This window comes from Dendropsophus ebraccatus, chromosome 3 (assembly GCF_027789765.1).
Source record: "Dendropsophus ebraccatus isolate aDenEbr1 chromosome 3, aDenEbr1.pat, whole genome shotgun sequence".
NCBI classification, from domain to species: Eukaryota; Metazoa; Chordata; class Amphibia; order Anura; family Hylidae; genus Dendropsophus; species Dendropsophus ebraccatus.
Window position 1 is genome coordinate 134521991 of NC_091456.1, and position 18065 is coordinate 134540055.

At 43.5% G+C, this 18065-nt stretch overlaps 2 protein-coding genes across 2 annotated transcripts in view; one reads left to right on the top strand and one right to left on the bottom strand.

Annotated features, from left to right (window-relative positions):
• SREK1IP1 (SREK1 interacting protein 1) overlaps positions 1-16318 on the bottom strand; it is a 51370-nt gene extending 35052 nt beyond the window's left edge. The window contains exons 1-3 of the mRNA XM_069962721.1: positions 16171-16318; positions 3103-3150; positions 1606-1752 (exon numbers count right to left, since the gene is read on the bottom strand). Coding sequence (XP_069818822.1) covers positions 1606-1752; positions 3103-3150; positions 16171-16183 — 208 coding nt within the window. The 5' untranslated portion in view covers positions 16184-16318. The remainder of the gene's footprint in view (positions 1-1605; positions 1753-3102; positions 3151-16170) is intronic.
• Positions 16308-18065, top strand: part of CWC27 (CWC27 spliceosome associated cyclophilin) — a 130240-nt gene continuing 128482 nt past the window's right edge. The window contains exons 1-2 of the mRNA XM_069962720.1: positions 16308-16384; positions 16493-16594. Coding sequence (XP_069818821.1) covers positions 16553-16594 — 42 coding nt within the window. The 5' untranslated portion in view covers positions 16308-16384; positions 16493-16552. The remainder of the gene's footprint in view (positions 16385-16492; positions 16595-18065) is intronic.

Consider the following 18065-nt stretch of genomic DNA (forward strand, 5'->3'; position numbering starts at 1 on the left):
CCATGTTCAGTATTCACACAGCAGCCGAATAGTAGGCAATCTGCCTGGGGGCAGGCACTTTCCTTTTTTAACAGACAGGGTTCACAGGACTGTAAGCTTTTATTGTGTCAAATGATGTGGCTTTTACAATGCAGCTAGAGATGAAACTACCTCATTCTATTAGTGCAGAAAAAGCGTGCCAGTCGCAGCATATTGCTAGCTTCACACATGGTACTTATACAGGGATAAACAATAGAGGAGCCTCCATGCTGCAGCTCTTTATCAATTCATATGGCAGCCAGGAGCAGAAATCTAATAGATGGCACTTATAAAGTACAAAAGAACAGAACAGAGCAATGTAATGTGCAGAAAGAATATCAGAAGGTTCATAGTATACAACAACATGTGATTTCATATAGTAAACCAGCAGAAGCATCACAGATTGCTTTGTCTAAAAGAAAATTTTGTGAGGCCTCTTAGTGCCTAGTAAGGCCTCTTAGCTGAATTGCACTTCCTGGATGCTGCTTTAGATGGCAGGAAATCAGCATACATGTCAGTAGGACACCAGTCGCTCAAGTGATCTTGTTATAGCATAAACAATAGAGAACATAGGCATAAATAAAATAGAATAAAAACTACAGCTAAATACAAATGATTCATTGCCACAGTTCTCATCATTTTAAAGTTTTCAGTTTACCCCCAGTACATAGAATCATTCTTGCCTACATGCATGCCAACTAGATCTCCTAGATCTCTTAGCTTCCTCTCTAGTGCCATCTATTGGAGGTAGTGTCATTGCTCAACCATGAATCTCCTAGATTTGTTTTTCTCTATTTAGAGCCAGACACTGAAACATTTTCTACTTTCCAATTGTATCTTCATTTTAGTACATTATTATGGGGGTTTCCATCTTGTGCCACCTATTGGAGACAAACCTTATGGAAACCTATTATAAGTAAATGGGGTCTGTCCATTATTTGACATATCAGACACTGTAGTGACCAGAGCATACACGCTTACAAAAGTGAGCAGTGAAAATTTTGTCCCATTTTTACACATTGCTCCCCTGACAAAAAGTGTTTGGGGGAGAAAGGGATCAGACATCCTACTGTTCTCAGGGATCATAAGCCACCACCAAAGAATTTGGCATTGACTCACCCCACCCTCTCCAATCTGAACACAAGTATGCACAGCCAAGCCCAGCATGTATGTATAGAAGAGAATGAGACGATACAGTGGTTGACTGACAGCTATCCAATGGGCATGTGTAGTGTCTGAAGGGGTGGTGCATGACAAAGGGATTCAAAGACCACCAAATAGGGAAGCTCTGATCATTGACAACCCCCTCAGACCCTGAAGAAGATGTGAAGCTTTCTGTCTTGGCAAGATATTCTCTTAAAATATGCAGCCATCAAAATAATGCTTAAAGTCCCAGTAGTCAAAGAGATCTCACCATTTCTCTGACTGCTGAAACTCAATTGGTACAGACAAGGGCATCTATACATATTAGTGGAAATCTGAGCACAATTGAATTACTTCAGGCTCGCACAAAGCCAGGGGGAAATTAAAAATGTAGTCAAATAGCATGTGAATAATAATAACATGTAGTTCAGCTATATCACTTACTTTTCTTGTCTGCAGAAACGGGAGCTTTACTTCCAATTTCAATCTCATCCTCGCTGTCCTCGGTACTGGTGCTACTAACATCCAATACAATGTCCCTCTGCGGGTCCACTCTCAGGAAGTTTCTGCATTCAAAGGTCAAATGGCCGGCTGAACAGGAGACAACAGAGAACAGATGAGCTGCTACAATCAATGCAACATCCAACAGTGACACAACTGGGAGCTATAGGGAGCAGTAGGGGTCATGGGTTCTCTACTTAAAGGTTACATCAACACAGGACGGAAACACTGTAGTGTACATAATAGTGTACTATTATGTCAGGCTATATACTATAATGCTGGTTTCACACATGGCAGTTTTTCTGCCAAAGCCAGAAGTAAATTCAAATGGGACGGAAAATATAAAGTGAGGACGTGCACTTCTCTTTGCTGTTGGATCCACTTCTGGTTTTGGCACAAAGCTGCAGTGGCAGATTTCCAAAAAAACTACTGTGTGAAATCAGCAAAAATTACAGCTTAAGGCTATGTTCACACTACGTATCTATCCGGCCGTAGTGCGAACCGCGAATATACGCACGTAGTTTTGAGGTTGATGCGTTCGCTTGAAAGTATATGATATACGCCCACACAGTGCACACTACGTATGAGCTTACGGCCGGATTGCATACGGCGCCGTGAAAAATGAACAGGACCATTGTTTGAGGACGGAAATGTTCCAACTCACGGCCGTGGATTTCCATGCGGTCCCGTACGAAGTACTTATTTCAGCCAAATTGAACTTGATTTTTCGATCCAAAAGGTTCTGTGAGTTTTATTGGGCTGGCCAAAGATTTCCAAGTAAATGACCTGTTTCAGATCGCTTCGAAACAAGCTAGAGAAGCATAACTGTACTACGGGCGTATGTTCGCGGTTCGTACGCATCTGGCCGCATGTCGATTTTTCCCACGCCCGTAGTTTCAGCCGCACATGTACGGACGGACTCATACGCAGTGTGAACATAGCCTTAAAGCGTAACTATAATTTCAGTAGCCAAAAAATTTAATTGTTTAAATAAAAAGCCCATGTGTTATCCTTTAAAAAGAGCCCTCCTCGTTGAAGCGCTGAGTACTTGTCCCTCCAGCCATCTCCTCCCCTGTGCTGCTCCTCACACACAACACCCTCAGCTCTGCTATGTGATCTCTGTGAGGGGAGGGGGGGAGAAAGTTTTGTTTCTGTTTCTCTCTGTTTTAGGGCTGTTATCTGATGCTGCTGTCAGAGTCCATACACTAAGTACAGCTCTCCAGGGAGGGGGCGTGTCCAGCAGGAGTGCAGAAATAACTCAGAGCCAGACAGAGCTGTAAGGGGACAATCAGCCTTATGTATTTAAAAAACTGTTCATTTTAGGTTATTAATGTATTTAGCAAAAATTGTTATCATGCCCTAAGCTAACTTAAACTGAAAGGTCAAAATATTTTATAGTTACGCTTTAATTTTCTTTGCAGGAAAATAATGAATACTTACGATAGCCGCACTTCTTACATCCCGCTCTGATGTTATCTTTGTTTACCCCTGCAAAAAAATAAAATAAAATAAATCCTTATTGTCATATTTAGTTTTCTATAGAACTTGAACTCACTGTGGAGTGTAAGGTGCCAGTCTGCCTTATGATCAGTAAAATGGTTTATGTACCCCTTTATTCTTTAGACTATTCAGGGGGTTGTCTGAATTATTTACAACACAGCCTGGGATTGTGGTGGTATTTTTAAACAATACAAAAGTAAAAAGTTTATTTATTTTTTACTTTAAAGTGGTACTCTAGAGGGGGAACAAATCTTTCAGATCAATTAGTGTCATAAACTTATATAGATTTGTAATTTACTTCTATTTACTGTAAAGTTTTCATGTCTTTCAGTACTTTTCAGCTGCTGTATGTCCTGCAGAAAGTGGTTTATTCTCTTCAGTCTGACTAAGTGCTCTTTGCTACCACCTCTGTCCATAACTGTCCGGAGCAGAAAAGATTTTCTACGGGGATTTTCTACTGCTCTGAACAGTTCCTGACATGAACAGAGCACTGTGTTAGAATACACCACTTCATATAGGGCATACAGCAGCTGATAAGTATTGGAAGATTTTTTAACAGAAGCAATTTGCAAATCTGAATAACTTTCTGACATAAGTTGATTTGGAAAAAAAATCTTTACCATTATTATTCCTGCAGTGGCATCATGTGACATCTCATCTGCCACCATTCTAACTTTTAGATTTTAAACTGTATTACCTCTATTTCAAATCTGCTTTCAATCCCATGATACATCACCCTAACATCACACAGGAAGCTACAGACTGTACCAGAGTTTCTCCCTTCAGGGAGGACAGTGTAGTAATCCTCATCTCTAAATAGGCTAAGTTGGAACAGTCCATGTAGCATCATATAGTAGATTCTGTTGGCTAAGATGGCAACCCCACCAAAAGCACAGAAACACATGTAATTTCTAGTGGGGTCACCATGAAGTCACTTGACCTAATTGAAGGAAAAGATTTTAGGAATTTTCATTACAAACTAATAACTACATAGGGTAATAGTAGCTGAAAAATATATACTGGCTGACTAGAAACAATTATATATGTTGCAATAAAGTCATAGAGGGGAGGAGGGTGTGAATACTTTGCAAGTCAGTGTTAGTAAATCTACCTACCAGAAATATATACAATACTGTCAAATTCAATAGCACAAACCATTGCTCTGTATTATTTCATGCAAAATTGCCTAAAAAAAAATAAATCTTACAATTATAGCCATATTCTGCTTGTTATGCCCCAGCAAATGATATCTTGACCTGACTTCTTTCCAAGCAGCTTCCACTGAGTGGAGGAGGAAATGAGCTTGACATGGTAAAGAGGTTTTCAGAGTAAATATTCATGTCACCACTTCAGGATCCAGCTGAACCATAAATTGAAATCATTCACATTGGTTTCTCAGAAAAGCCCATTAATGGCCATCGTGTATTGTCATTTAGCATTAAGTAGCCGCTCCATGTATTTTCCAAACTACTTTTTTTTTTTCAAGCAAAATATTGCAGAATGCTGTGCTGAATTTTTAGATAAGAATTGCAGCCCGTCTTCATTCTACATTTTATAAAATTCTTTATTGTACACAATGACAACAGATCCTAAAAGAACAACAACCCTACAAGATAGTTGTTATGATGAGGGGAAAAAAATCAATCACCCCACAATTTTTTTTTCAAACCAACTGGTGCCAGAGATTTGTAATTTACTTCCATAAAGAAAACTCTCAAGTCTTCCAGTACTGATCAGCTGCTGTATGTTCTGCAGGAAGTTGTGCATTCTTTCTAGTCTAACACAGTGCTTTCTGCTGCCAACGCTGCTCATAACAAGTTCCATAACTTAAAGGGGTTATTCAGCACTGCAAAAACATGGCCACTTTCTCCCAGAAACAGCACAACTCTTGTCTCCCTTTCAACAGTGGTTTGCAATTAGGCTTCATTCACTACAATGGAACTGGAGTTACAAAACCCCACCCAAACTGGAGACAAGAGTGGTGTTGTTCTCTTGAAGAAAGTAGCCATGTTTCTGTAGCGGTGGATAACCCCTTTAAGGGAGCATTCACACATTCTAAACAATGATTATTCATTAGCCGCACGGCTGTGTCAGTACTGTAGCATGAAGATTTAAAGGGGTTATACGGGTGACAAACAATACCACCTTATGTCTAATATACATGTTTTCTCATATTTATTTGCTCTGGAGGTCTAAAATAATCTTTTTTGTGTCCTCTCTGACAACAAGCTGCTCCCTCTACCTTTGTAGACACAGGACATGTAATCACCTCTCTGGGGGCAGGGTTAGCTGTCTATTGACTTGGCAACCTGACCTCCAGGAGACATCATCTGCACCTGATCACTGGTAGTGAAAGTGCTGAGTAATTCTATAGACTAATGGTGCGTTTACACGAAACGATAATTGGCCCGATCGTACGATTAACTATGTCGGAGTAACGATTTTTTTTTCATAACGATCAGCGTTTAGACGGTACGTTCGAAATTCCCGGCTCCCCTCTTAAGCCAATCAGTGCTGCCTTGCATTGATTGGCTGAAGAGGGGAGCCGGGAATTTGTAACGGCTCCTCTTCAGCCAATCAGTGCTGCAGAGGAGCACTGATTGGCTGAAGAGGAGGCGTTTGAAATTCCCGGCTCCCCTCTTCAGCCAATCAGTGCACTGAAGAGCGGAGCCGGGGATGTCGGAAGACCTGCTGCGTGGAGCAGGTAACGTATGCTCGCGGGCCAGTGGGGGCGATCACAGCGGCGGCGGGGGGTTTGGCAATCGGAGCGTCAGCGGCGGGGGAGTGGCGATCGTAGCGGTGGCGATCAGAGCGGTGGCGGCGATCAGAGCGGCGGCGGCGATCGAGCCGGCGCAGGTGGCTACGGATGACCGGGGGGGCGCGCAGCGGGCGGGGCTGCGGGCGGCCGGACTATCGCGCGACGACTGTTTACATGGAACGATCAGCGATTTTTTTGCGAACGACGATTTGATGACATGTTGAAAGATCAAAACTAACGATTTCTCGTTCGTCGTTTGATCGTTTGCTGCGTTTACACTTACGACTATCGTTCAAATTCGATCATTATTGATTAGCGCAAATTCGCACGATAATCGTTACGTGTAAACGCAGCATAATGCTGCGTTTACATGAAACAATAATTGGCCCGATCACACGATTAACGATGTCGGAGTAATGATTTTTATTTTATAACGATCAGCGTTTAGACGGTACAATATATTGTACAGAAAATTCGTTTTGCGATCGCTTAAGCCTATCTCACACATTGGTTAAATCGGCGAACGACTGTTCACACGGAACGATCTGTGAATTTTTTGCAAACGGTCAACGACAATTTGAGAACATGTTCAAAGATCAAAATGAACGATTTCTCGCTAGTCGTTTGATCGTTCGCTGAGTTTATACGTCCGATTATCGTTCGAATTCGATCGTTGTCGCGCAAATTCGCACGATAATCGTTACGCGTAAACGCAGCATAATGCTGCGTTTACACAAAACGATAATTGGCCCGATTGTACGATTAACGATGTCGGAGTAACGTTTTTTTTTCATAACAAGCAGCGTTTAGACAGTACGATATATCGTACGGAAAATTCGTTTTGCGATCATTTAAGCATATCTCACACATTGGTTAAATCGACGAACGACTGTTTACATGGAACGATCTGCTAATTTTTTGCGAACGACGATTTGAGAACATGTTGTAAGATTAAAATGAACGATTTCTCGTTCGTCGTTTTAAAGCGTTTACACGTACGATTATCGTTCGAATTCGATCGTTATCGCGCAAATTCGCCCGATAATTGTTATGTGTAAACGCAGCATTATGCTGCGTTTACACTAAGCGATAATTGGCCCGATCGTACGATTAACGATGGCGGAGTAACGTTTTTTTTTTCCTATCGGTCAGCGTTTAGACGGTACGATATACCGTACGGAAATTCGTTTTGCGATCGTTTAAGCCTATCTCACACATTGGTTAAATCGGCAAACTGTTTACACGGAACGATCTGTGAATTTTTTGCGAACGACGATTTTAGAACATGTTGTAAGATCAAAATGAACGATTTCTCGTTCGTCGTTTGATCGTTTGCAGCGTTTACACGTACGATTATCGTTCGAATTTGATCGTTATCGTGCGAATTTGCACGATAATCGTTCCGTGTAAACGCAGCATTATATGAGTCCCTGAGTCTAGGTTTCTTTAATATTTCTACTTGCTGAGATTAAATGTAAACATATGTACCCATCTTTGTGTCACAGCTCTGAATATTTTAAGTGTTATGGATGTTTTTAAAGTCTGGATGGAACTAGAATGTTTTCAGCAAGCAGAGATCTAAACCTACACTACACCCCTGGTAAACAAATGCCTGTTATGCAGCACATAGCTACACCATGCACTCGTCATCTCTGCTACATCATGTGTGTCATAAGAGAAACAGATTGGCTGGTCTCCCTGAGATCAGCAAACGAAAGCTAGTGAAAGCGCTCAATGCAGTGAAGTCCTAGGTGCATTGCCCGCTGGGAAACATGAATATGCAAAAGAAGAGCCCGTGGAGCCTCAAAGAGTCTTGAAACACAGGACTAGCCAGATATCCCTCTGGGAAGGACCCAGCCAAGGGGCAGCTCCTGTTAGGAAACCACCAAAACCACCATATTAAGTAGCCCTATAAGTCAATGTAACGACAAGGGAAAAACCAAGGCCAGGTAACCATCCACATACAGTTGTTTCGGGGTGTTGCCCCTCATCAGTGTGGAGCAGGATTCTGGCTAGTGGGAGCAATGCCTAGTAGAGCCATAAGAGAAACAGATCGCTGATCTCAGGGACACCAGCCAAACGACAACACTGCCGGCTGCTAGTGAAATCGCTCAATGCAGTGAACTCCTAGGTGCATTGCACCATGTGTGTGTCAGCTCTGCTTCATTGTCAGCTAGTATGGAATACATATTGGGGTGATGTGATGCAAAATCAGTTAAAAAACAGCAGTGGGCAAGAAAGAAAGCTAAGGGGGCGAGAACACAAAGGGATCAATCAGGGAGATGCATGAATGGAAATGCAATTCCCTGGCCTGCGCCACCTTGGATATACACAGAAGAAGCTGCTTTATATACAGTATTCCTTTATTCACTCAGAAGTCGCCCCAGGATCATGTAGGACATTAGGGAGAAGCTGCTGAGCCAGTGTGATAAATAACTCCCCTGGTATATGACTGGCCATTTCTGAAGGAGCAGGAGTCGGAGTCGAACCTGATAAAATTCAGGAGTCGGAGTCGTACTTTCGAGTTGTGGCTTTACCAACTGCACAGCCCTGATAATAATGTTCGCAAATTCATAAAAAAAAAAAAGAAAAAGAAAAAAGAATGAATAAGGATTTTAAACTATTCCCGTTTAACTATCACATTCTTTTTCTTTGCTGATCCTTAAAAAATAAGGATTGCAGGTGCAATACAAGTGCATTACAGACAATTTTTTTTTTTTGATTGCAGACATCATATATAGTCCTAAAAAACATCTGTCCTATTTGTATGAACTAATAGGGAGAAAAAGAGACAGAATCTGGTGTGATACTATTGTTTGATTATCGGTAGGAGTAGAGCTCGTCTAAGTGCCTTACTCCCCCACTCACTGACTTTTCTGTCTCACTGTAGGAGGACTTGACTGATAGAGAGCTTTCCGTTTGGGTACAGACAGGGGTCTCGTCCCAGAAAAACACAAGTGATGGGCAAAAGACTTTAACATGAAGACATACAAATGGATGATAAAAAGGTTTATTAAAACTATAAAACACTGTTCCTCGAGTTCACATGAGGAAAAGGATAGTCCAGCCTTGAAATGCGTAGTGTGTATGTTTTAGAGTTTTTATAAACATCTTCATCTTGAAGTCCTGTGTCTATCTACTGTGTTTTTTTTGGAGTGGAGAATTCAGCCATTAAATACTCTGTCGTGGGTGGTGGTGGCATTTTATGAGATTTATTTTTAATTCATATCTATGGAGAGATGTGCCTTAGGTCTTCATCACGTACAACATCAACAGGTGAGAGCCCTGTCTGCATGGCGTGTGCGTTTTTGCACATTATTATATTCAGGTTTCTGCACCATGGAGGAGTGCTGTCTCTATTCACTCTTCTTGTTTGGTTATAGAGAGATTGATCTATCGAGCCCATCAGGCTATGCAGAGGCCAACAGAGAGTGATTGTGGTTCAGGCAGCTAGAAGGTGATGACAGGTTCCCTTTAAGAACCCTCAGGAATTGGGAAATTGCACAGACCTGCGGAGTTATTACGATCTGCAAATATATCGGGGCATTGCTCATAAAGCAATGTACTGTGAACTGGATGGCACATCCTATCACATCAAAACCAATACTTATAGTTATCTAAGTACACAGAAAAAGGCAATGAATGGGAAGGACTAGATAAATGACCCCAGTGATTGCTTTAGCAAAGAAAGGTGTCATGTATCACATTAAATATTTATATAATAAAATGCAGGTTTTAATTAACTTATGGGATATTTATGATGCAAGATGGTGTTAGTGCCGGTAATTTTAGACACCCAGACGAAAATTATTTCGCCCGGGTGACCCATTTAAGAGAGCGTCAGATCGCTACTACCGTTCCTATTAACGGAGTGACAGACAGCAGACCACCACTGTCGTAATTGTGATTTTTTAACACGTTGAAAGACCATGATCAGCCATCACCGTGCATGTAGGCTGAAATGACAAGAAATCGGCTGATGAATTGTTGATGAGTTGGTTATGCATATATTTAAAGGGGAACTCTGGATAAGAAAAACTTGTTTTCTATTAAAAGTGCATTAAAAGTTATAGAGATGTGTCTGTACAATGTAATACTGTTTCTGTACAGTTCTGCCACACTGGTAGCTGATAGAAATCCAGGAAGTGAAAAAAAATGGCCTTTGTGCCAATTCACGTTGTCTCCTGCTCTTTCTGCTATCCCCCCCAGGAGACAAATCTTACATGCCTCTGTCTCACATTGTGTGTGTTTGCTGATGATGCATACAGGGGGCAGGGCGTGATGTCACAGGAGGCTTGGCTGGACAACCCAATCCCCTGACTGATTCACCATCTCTAACCGGCCAGAAGCAGCTGCTGCACTAATTTTACTGATTGTAGTGGGTGGGGGCTGTGATGATCACATTAGAAAAAGCATTGCATTCTGGGAAATGCCAAACAAGGAAGAACAGGAACACAAAACAGAGCAAACCCCCCCCCCCCCCCCCAAACAAATGGATTTTTGGTAGTTTCAAAACTGGGATAGACAGGTAAGTAATGCGTTATGCTTCTGCAGAAGTTTCTTTTTTTTTAACCTCTACCTGAAGTTCCCCTCTAAGTATAACACAACAATCACTGAGCTCAAGTTGATCACCAAATAAATCTAATGGAGTACTCGTTCAAGGGTCTCCATTGATACACTGCCTCCTAAAAATTTGAATATGCAAAAAAAGGTCAGTGAAGTCTCATTTTCGAGTCTAAAAACACAGGAGAAGGAAACCTGTTGACAAGGGGTGCCTCCCAGTGAGGAGATCACCAAATCAGACTTATATGTAGTCCCTAAAGTCCCATCCAGTTGCGAATTGTGACACAAATAGGGAAATACCATGGTGGCCCCTTTTGCGTCAAAATCTAACTTAGTTTCAAGTATTGCGCCATGACAAGGGAAATACCAAAGCCAGGCATCCAATCACAGACGGCTGTTTTGGGGGTACTGCCCTTTGTCAGTGGGAAGTAGGATTCTGGCTATTGGGGGCAAAGAATAGTAGACCAGCAAAACACAACAATCACTGAGCTCTTAAACAAGTACTTGTTCAAAAGTCTCCATTGATATATTGAAGACTCAATTAGAATGTGCAAAAAAGGGGTCCGTGGATCTTAAGTCACAAGTTTTAAAACACAGGAATAGCCAGATAATGCTCCTGTAAGGAAACCAGTCACTATATTTAAAGGAAATGTACCATCAGTCCTGGGCTGAAGCACTGGAGGCGGGCTGACCCACCCCCAGAGGGAGGAAACCCCCGCCCCTCTATGACATTGCTTCATTAGAATTAATGGAGCTGTATCATAGAGGAACGGGGGTTTCATCAGCCCTCCTCCAGTGCTTCAGCCCAGGCCTGATGGTACAGTCCCTTTAATTAAAAGGAGTTATTCAGCCTTTTAAAACAGCTGGCTTATCCTCCAGGTGACGGAAGGAGAGGCTCTTGTGCTGTGGCCTCTTTCATATCATCTACAAGTCTAGTAGTGATACAAAGTACTGCTGTGTACCCTGTTGATTTGAATAGCACAACACCTGCACCATTACTACGGTTTACAGACAGTATGAACGGACCTGTAGATGATGTGAACATGGAAGAGGCTACAGCACAAGTGGCTGACAGCGATACTGATGGCCTACCGCGAGGATGGGCAGGATAACCCCTCTACACTCTTATGTCCCCAAACCAGATCCATTTGGGCAGCGTTCTACCCCCTTCTAAAGGCTTGGTGCTGGGTTATGCCACAATATCAGGAATACTGACAAGTCTCATACTCCTACTCCCATTGTTGTGGTCAGAGAAGGTTCCAGCAGTCAGAACCCAGCAATCACTTCCATTCCTCAGGTTTTGTATATAATAACAGTGGTGACAGCTGCACTGCGGGGGACATACTAAAAACCATGAACAAAAAGAATGAAAAAAATGAATGAACATTATTTCCTATAGGGAGACATCTAAAATATGGTTTTAATTGGTTTAATTAGTTAGATAGACCAGGAATGAACGGCATTTTTCTGTAGTGCTTAGTGGACTGAGTAAATAGACCATAAATATTGATGTGTTTTACCCTACCTGTGCAAGGTACACCTGGAATGAATAGGATAAGTAGTGAAATTATGGCATATTCCATCAAAAAAAGAGGTGTAGTTCTTTCCCCGTGCAAGATAGACCAGGAATGAACGGCATTTTTCTGTAGTGCTCAGTGTACTGAGTGTATGTACTGTAGAAACCGATGTGTAATACCCTACCTGTGCAAGGTACACCTGGAATGAATAGGATAAGTAGTGAAATTAAGGCATATTCCATCAAAAAAAGAGGTGTAGTTCTTTCCCCGTGCAAGATAGACTAGGAATGAGAAGCGTTTGTACAATAGAAACCGATTGGTAATACCTTATCCGTCCAAGGTACACCTGGTATGAGTAGGATACATAGTCGATGCAAGGGCAGAGAGATCCATCCTTCTGGACAAATAAGAACCCTGCTCCAGCTAAAGAGGAAGACTTTCGGAAGAAGCCCTTTTGCAGGTTATCCTTGATGTACGCAGACATTGCTTCAGTTTCCGGATCAGAGAGTGGATACACTCTACCACGAGTGGGCGTAGCACTGAGAAGTAGATTTATGGGGCAATCTTATGGCCGATGAGGTGCTAACATGTCAGCCTTCTTTTCGGTGAACACATCAGCAAAGTCCTGTTACTGGTCTGGGAGACCAGGCAACGGCTTGGAAGAGTCAGAAGGTGGTGGAGGTACCCGGTTGTGAGAGGTCTGCAGACATCGTCTGAAGCAATCTGGCCCCCAAACGCAAGACCTCACTGGTCTTCCAGTCAAGGCTAGGGGCGTGCAGCTGTAGCTAAGGGAGACCCAACAGGGTGGCAGAAGAGGAACGGGACAGAATGTAGGAGGTGATCTTCTCTGTACTGGGACTTGCCAGAAGTTTGTCTAGCAGGACCACAGGGAGTAGCCACTTCTGGACCAAGGATGCTGCAACGAAGTTGTGTGCTGAGCCAGAATCCAGGAAGGCGGTGGACTGGAATCGCTGTCCAGAAGAAGCAGAGATCGTAATCGCCAAGGACAGGCATGGAGAGGAAGCATTCACACCTAGGGAGGCCTCTCCTACCTGGCCTAGGTGTAAGAGTTTCCTGTCTGCTGAGGATGTTGAGCACAATTCAGGTGGAAGTGGTTGGGTCTAGCACAATAGAGGCACAGGTTTTGCTCCCGACAATAAGTTCTCTCTTCTGCCGTCAAACGACCTATGTCCACCTGCACGGCTCATCGGAGACTGGCGTGGACAAAGCAGTAGGTGGTCTTTTGAAGGCAGTTGTATACGACGAGGACATACCAACACGTTCTTGACAAAACTCCTCTTCCCTTACGGAGAAATGAACATTGATCTAAGTGGCCAAGTGGATCAGGTCATTCAAAGAGGAAGGGAGGTCCTGGCTGGAAAGCATGTCCTTTGCCCAACTGGAAAGGTGGCGACTAGGCAGCATTATCCCTGTCGAGTTTGTGAGCCAGCGTGCATACTACCTGACAAAGGAGTTGTTCTTTGTCCCCACCAGCCTCCGATGAGCCCGCGCAGGTGGACATAGGTTGTTTGACGGCAGAAGAGAGAACTTATTGTCGGAAGCAAAACCTGTGCCTCTATTGTGCTAGACCCAACAACTTCCACCTGAATTGTGCTCAACATCCTCAGCAGACGGGAAACTCTTACACCTAGGCCAGGTAGGAGAGGCCTCCCTAGGTGTGAATGCTTCCTCTCCATGCCTGTCCTTGGCGATTACGATCTCTGCTTTTTCTGGACAGCGATTCCAGTCCACCGCCTTCCTGGATTCTGGCTCAGCACACAACTTCGTTGCAGCATCCTTGGTCCAGAAGTGGCTACTCCCTGTGGTCCTGCTTGACAAACTTCTGGCAAGTCCCAGTACAGAGAAGATCACCTTCTACATTCTGTCCCGTTCCTCTTCTGCCACCCTGTTGGGTCTCCCTTAGCTGCAGCTGCACGCCCCTAGCCTTGACTGGAAGACCAGTGAGGTCTTGCGTTTGGGGGCCAGATTGCTTCAGACGATGTCTGCAGACCTCTCACAACCGGGTACCTCCACCACCTTCTGACTCTTCCAAGCCGTTGCCTGGTCTCCCAGACCAGTAACAGGACTTTGCTGATGTGTTCACCGAAAAGAAGGCTGACATGTTAGCACCTCATCGGCCATAAGATTGCCCCATAAATCTACTTCTCAGTGCTACGCCCACTCGTGGTAGAGTGTATCCACCCTCTGATCCGGAAACTGAAGCCATGTCTGCGTACATCAAGGATAACCTGCAAAAAGGCTTCTTCCGAAAGTCTTCCTCTTTAGCTGGAGCAGGGTTCTTATTTGTCCAGAAGGATGGATCTCTCTGCCCTTGCATCGACTATGTATCCTACTCATGCCAGGTGTACCTTGGACGGATAAGGTATTACCAATCGGTTTCTATTGTACAAACGCTCCTTGCTTTGTGCACTCCAGATATATGCTGTTCATTTCGGGTCTATCTTGCACGGGGAAAGAACTACACCTCTTTTTATGATGGAATATGCCTTAATTTCACTACTTATCCTATTCATTCCAGGTGTACCTTGCACAGGTAGGGTATTACACATCGGTTTCTATGGTATATACACTCAGTCTACCGAGCACTACAGAAAAATGCCGTTCATTCCTGGTCTTTCACGGGGAAAGAACTACACCTCTTTTTTTGATGGAATATGCCTTAATTTCACTACTTATCCTATTCATTCCAGGTGTACCTTGCACAGGTAGGGTAAAACACATCAATATTTATGGTCTATATAAATCAAAAATGGAAGAAATAAAAAAACAGTTGCACTCACTTGGTGAGTACAACTGGTTTTTTATTTCTTCCATTTTTGATTTCTCATGCTGCTTCTTACACAGTTAGCACCACCTGTTTGTGGCCTGTATCCGAACCGATATATACTGTTGGCTATACCCGCATACTGCACCTATTAGTGCCGCTAGTCCTCTCTATATAGATGTATTTATGGTCTATATACTCAGTCCACTGAGCACTACAGAAAAATGCTGTTCATTCCTGGTCTATTTTGCACGGGGAAAGAACTACACCTTTTTTTGGATGGAATAAGCCTTAAAGCGTAACTGTCATGTTTTTTTTTTGTTGTAGAAATCAGTAGTATAAGCGATTTTAAGAAACTCTGTAATAGGTTTCATCAGCCAAAATAGCCTCTTTCTGTACTCAAGAAGCAATCTCTCAGCCTCCCCCCCTGACTTGTTATCTGTGCATTATCAGGCAAACACGTCTTCATTAGAGAAGCCAGTGAAGACGGGCTCTGCTCTCTCCATTCTATCCTTACGGAGGGGGGAGGGGCTGAGGGAGATGAGGGAGCAGGAAGAGGTGACATGAAGGTCAGCTGTTTGTAGACTCTCTGGGCACCTAAACCGCAGGATTCTGGGGTCAGAAAGGTCAGTGCTTATCTATGAACTTACTGAGAGAAGATTGCATGGTATTGTGCTGTGCAGAAATCCTCCGTGCTCAGTCACTCCTAACAGCCCCTCCCCTCTCCATAGCCACATAATGGAGATAGAAATCCTGCTGTTTCTGATGTGAGGGGGGAGGCTGGGAGATTGCTTTTTCAGTACAGAAGGAAACTCTTTTAGTACATAAAACCTATTACAGAGTTTCTTAAAATCGCTTGTACTGTTGATATTTAATGTTTTCAGAAAAATGACCCTGAAATGACAGTTATGCTTTAATTTCACTACTTATCCTATTAATTCCAGGTGTACCTTGCACAGGTAAGGTATTACACATCGGTTTCTACAGTACATACACTCAGTACACTGAGCACTACAGAAAAATGCTGTTCATTCCTGGTCTTTCTAATTAAACCAATTAAAACCATATTTTAGGTGTCTCCCTATAGGAAATAATGTTCATTCTTTTTCTTCATTCTTTTTGTTCATGCTTTTTAGTATGTCCCGCACTGGGGTCCAGCCAGGGGCCACACCTGCAGGAGTCTGGATGGTCATTTGTGTGGGTGACTCTTGCTTCCATGTTCTAATATGTAACAGGTTCAGGATAGGAAGAACATGAAAACATAAAACAAGGAAGTTCATAGAAATTTCTAGTAAGAAGAGGCTGAGGGGGGCGGGACCCATAAGTCGTCTATGTCCCCTATAGAAAGCTAAAGGATACGACCTGTGCCGCACAGTGACCCTCACCTGGGACAGCCATGGAGCGGGACAGCCTGTACCGCTACACCTCACTCCCCTGAAGGAAACCGCCACGATAGCTCTAGGAGTAGGAACTAAACACTCTCATCTTCAGTTCCCGGACGACTAGTTTAGATGGTGCACAGAGGACTGGTCCACAAAATAGGGGGATACATTTTGTGGAAGAAGCGTTATTTCCTTATATTGCGGTAATTACTGTCCTGTAAGTTTTCTTTTTCAAGCTGTATACGTGAAGCTAATCAGCCAGTTGATCTATGTAGTGTGCACTAACGTATACAAGAGTTGGTTACACCCTTTTTTATCTCCGCAGTGGTACATTCCGGAACATCAGGCTGCACGCGGTAGTTTGTTTTGAAGGAGCTGAAAGAAAATGAGCAACATCTATATCCAGGAGCCGCCCACTAACGGCAAGGTGCGGGGGGATTTTGGGGCAGACCATGTGGGAGGAAGGGGTGAATGTAGAGTCTTTTCTGTTATAGTGCATGGTGGTAGAGGTGCTACCACGATTTTTCCAGTATTAAGTGTTTAGTATGGACAGACCCAATCCATCTTACAGGGTCCCCAAAATACAGGGATCTATTCACAGGGCAGACAGCTGGTATCATGGGCTAGTTGGTTGGTTTGGCTAGTCGACAATGCTTCATTGCTAAGTAGTAAGAGAGTTTGCATCCTAGTGCCCCCTATTGGTGCTATTCCCTGCAAGATTTTTAAAGGGGCCAAGCATTGACTTTCAGGGGTGCCACCTCCAATAGGGAGCACTAGAAAGCAAGCTGTGCTCCTTGTGGAGGAGGGGTGTATTGCATGGTGTGGTCATGAATCAAATGGCTAGCTTTAGGAGGTCTTTAGCTGGCACCCCTACACCATCATATCCATATGCCATCCACGTGAAGAGAAGCTGGCTAATAGACGGAGGGTGCCCAGAGCCAATTGATGCACGGATGCCTTAGGATGTCTTCACACCTGCACTTGTGTGAAGCGCTGAGCCAATGCATTTTCAAATCCTAGATCAGCAAACAAGGCGCCTTTATGGGGCGTTTACACAGATTTATCTGAAGCAAAAACCAGGAACAGACTATAAACAGAGAACAGGTCATAAAGAAAAGACTGAGATTTCTCTTTTCAAATCCATTCCTGGCTTTGGCTTCCAAAACTGATCAGATAAATCTCTCTGTGTAAACGCACCATAAAGGGAATTAGGAGTGATTTTCAGATAACACTGGTAACAGCTCCTAATAGAGCCGCTAAAGTGTTCTGTCTTCCGTTAGGGTATATCTGAGAAAATGCTCTTTCATTCTGGTGCAGTGCAGGGGGAGAGCCGTGACTAGTCATCTGGGTGGTGACCGGGCCTTGACTAGTCATGGTTTTATGCCTGTCAGCACTCTGCAGGGATGATTGACAAGCAAAGAGGCCAGACACCACCCAGATGACTAGTCACATCTTTCCCCCGGCATCGCGTGCCGGAATAAAAGAACAATTTCTCAGATATACCTTAAAGTGATTGTACCACCAGGCCCAGGCTGAAGCACTGGAGGCGGGCCGACCCACCCTTAGTGGGAAGATACTCCAGCCCCTCCATGACGTGACTCCATTAGAATCAATGGAACCCTATCATAGAGGGGCTAGGGTTTCCTCCCACTAAGGGTGGGTCGGCCCGCCTCCAGTGCTTCAGCCTGGGCCTGGTGGTACAGTCACTTTAACGGAAGATGGCACACACTATGGCAAGGAGCTGCTAACAGTGTTATGCGCAAAATACTCCTGATTGGTCCCCTTTAAAGCAGTTATCCAGGCTTAGAAAAACATGACCGAGGTCTTCCAGAAAGAGTACCTCTCCTGTCCTCAGTTTGCATGTGGATTTTACTGCTCATTTCTATTGAAGTGAATAG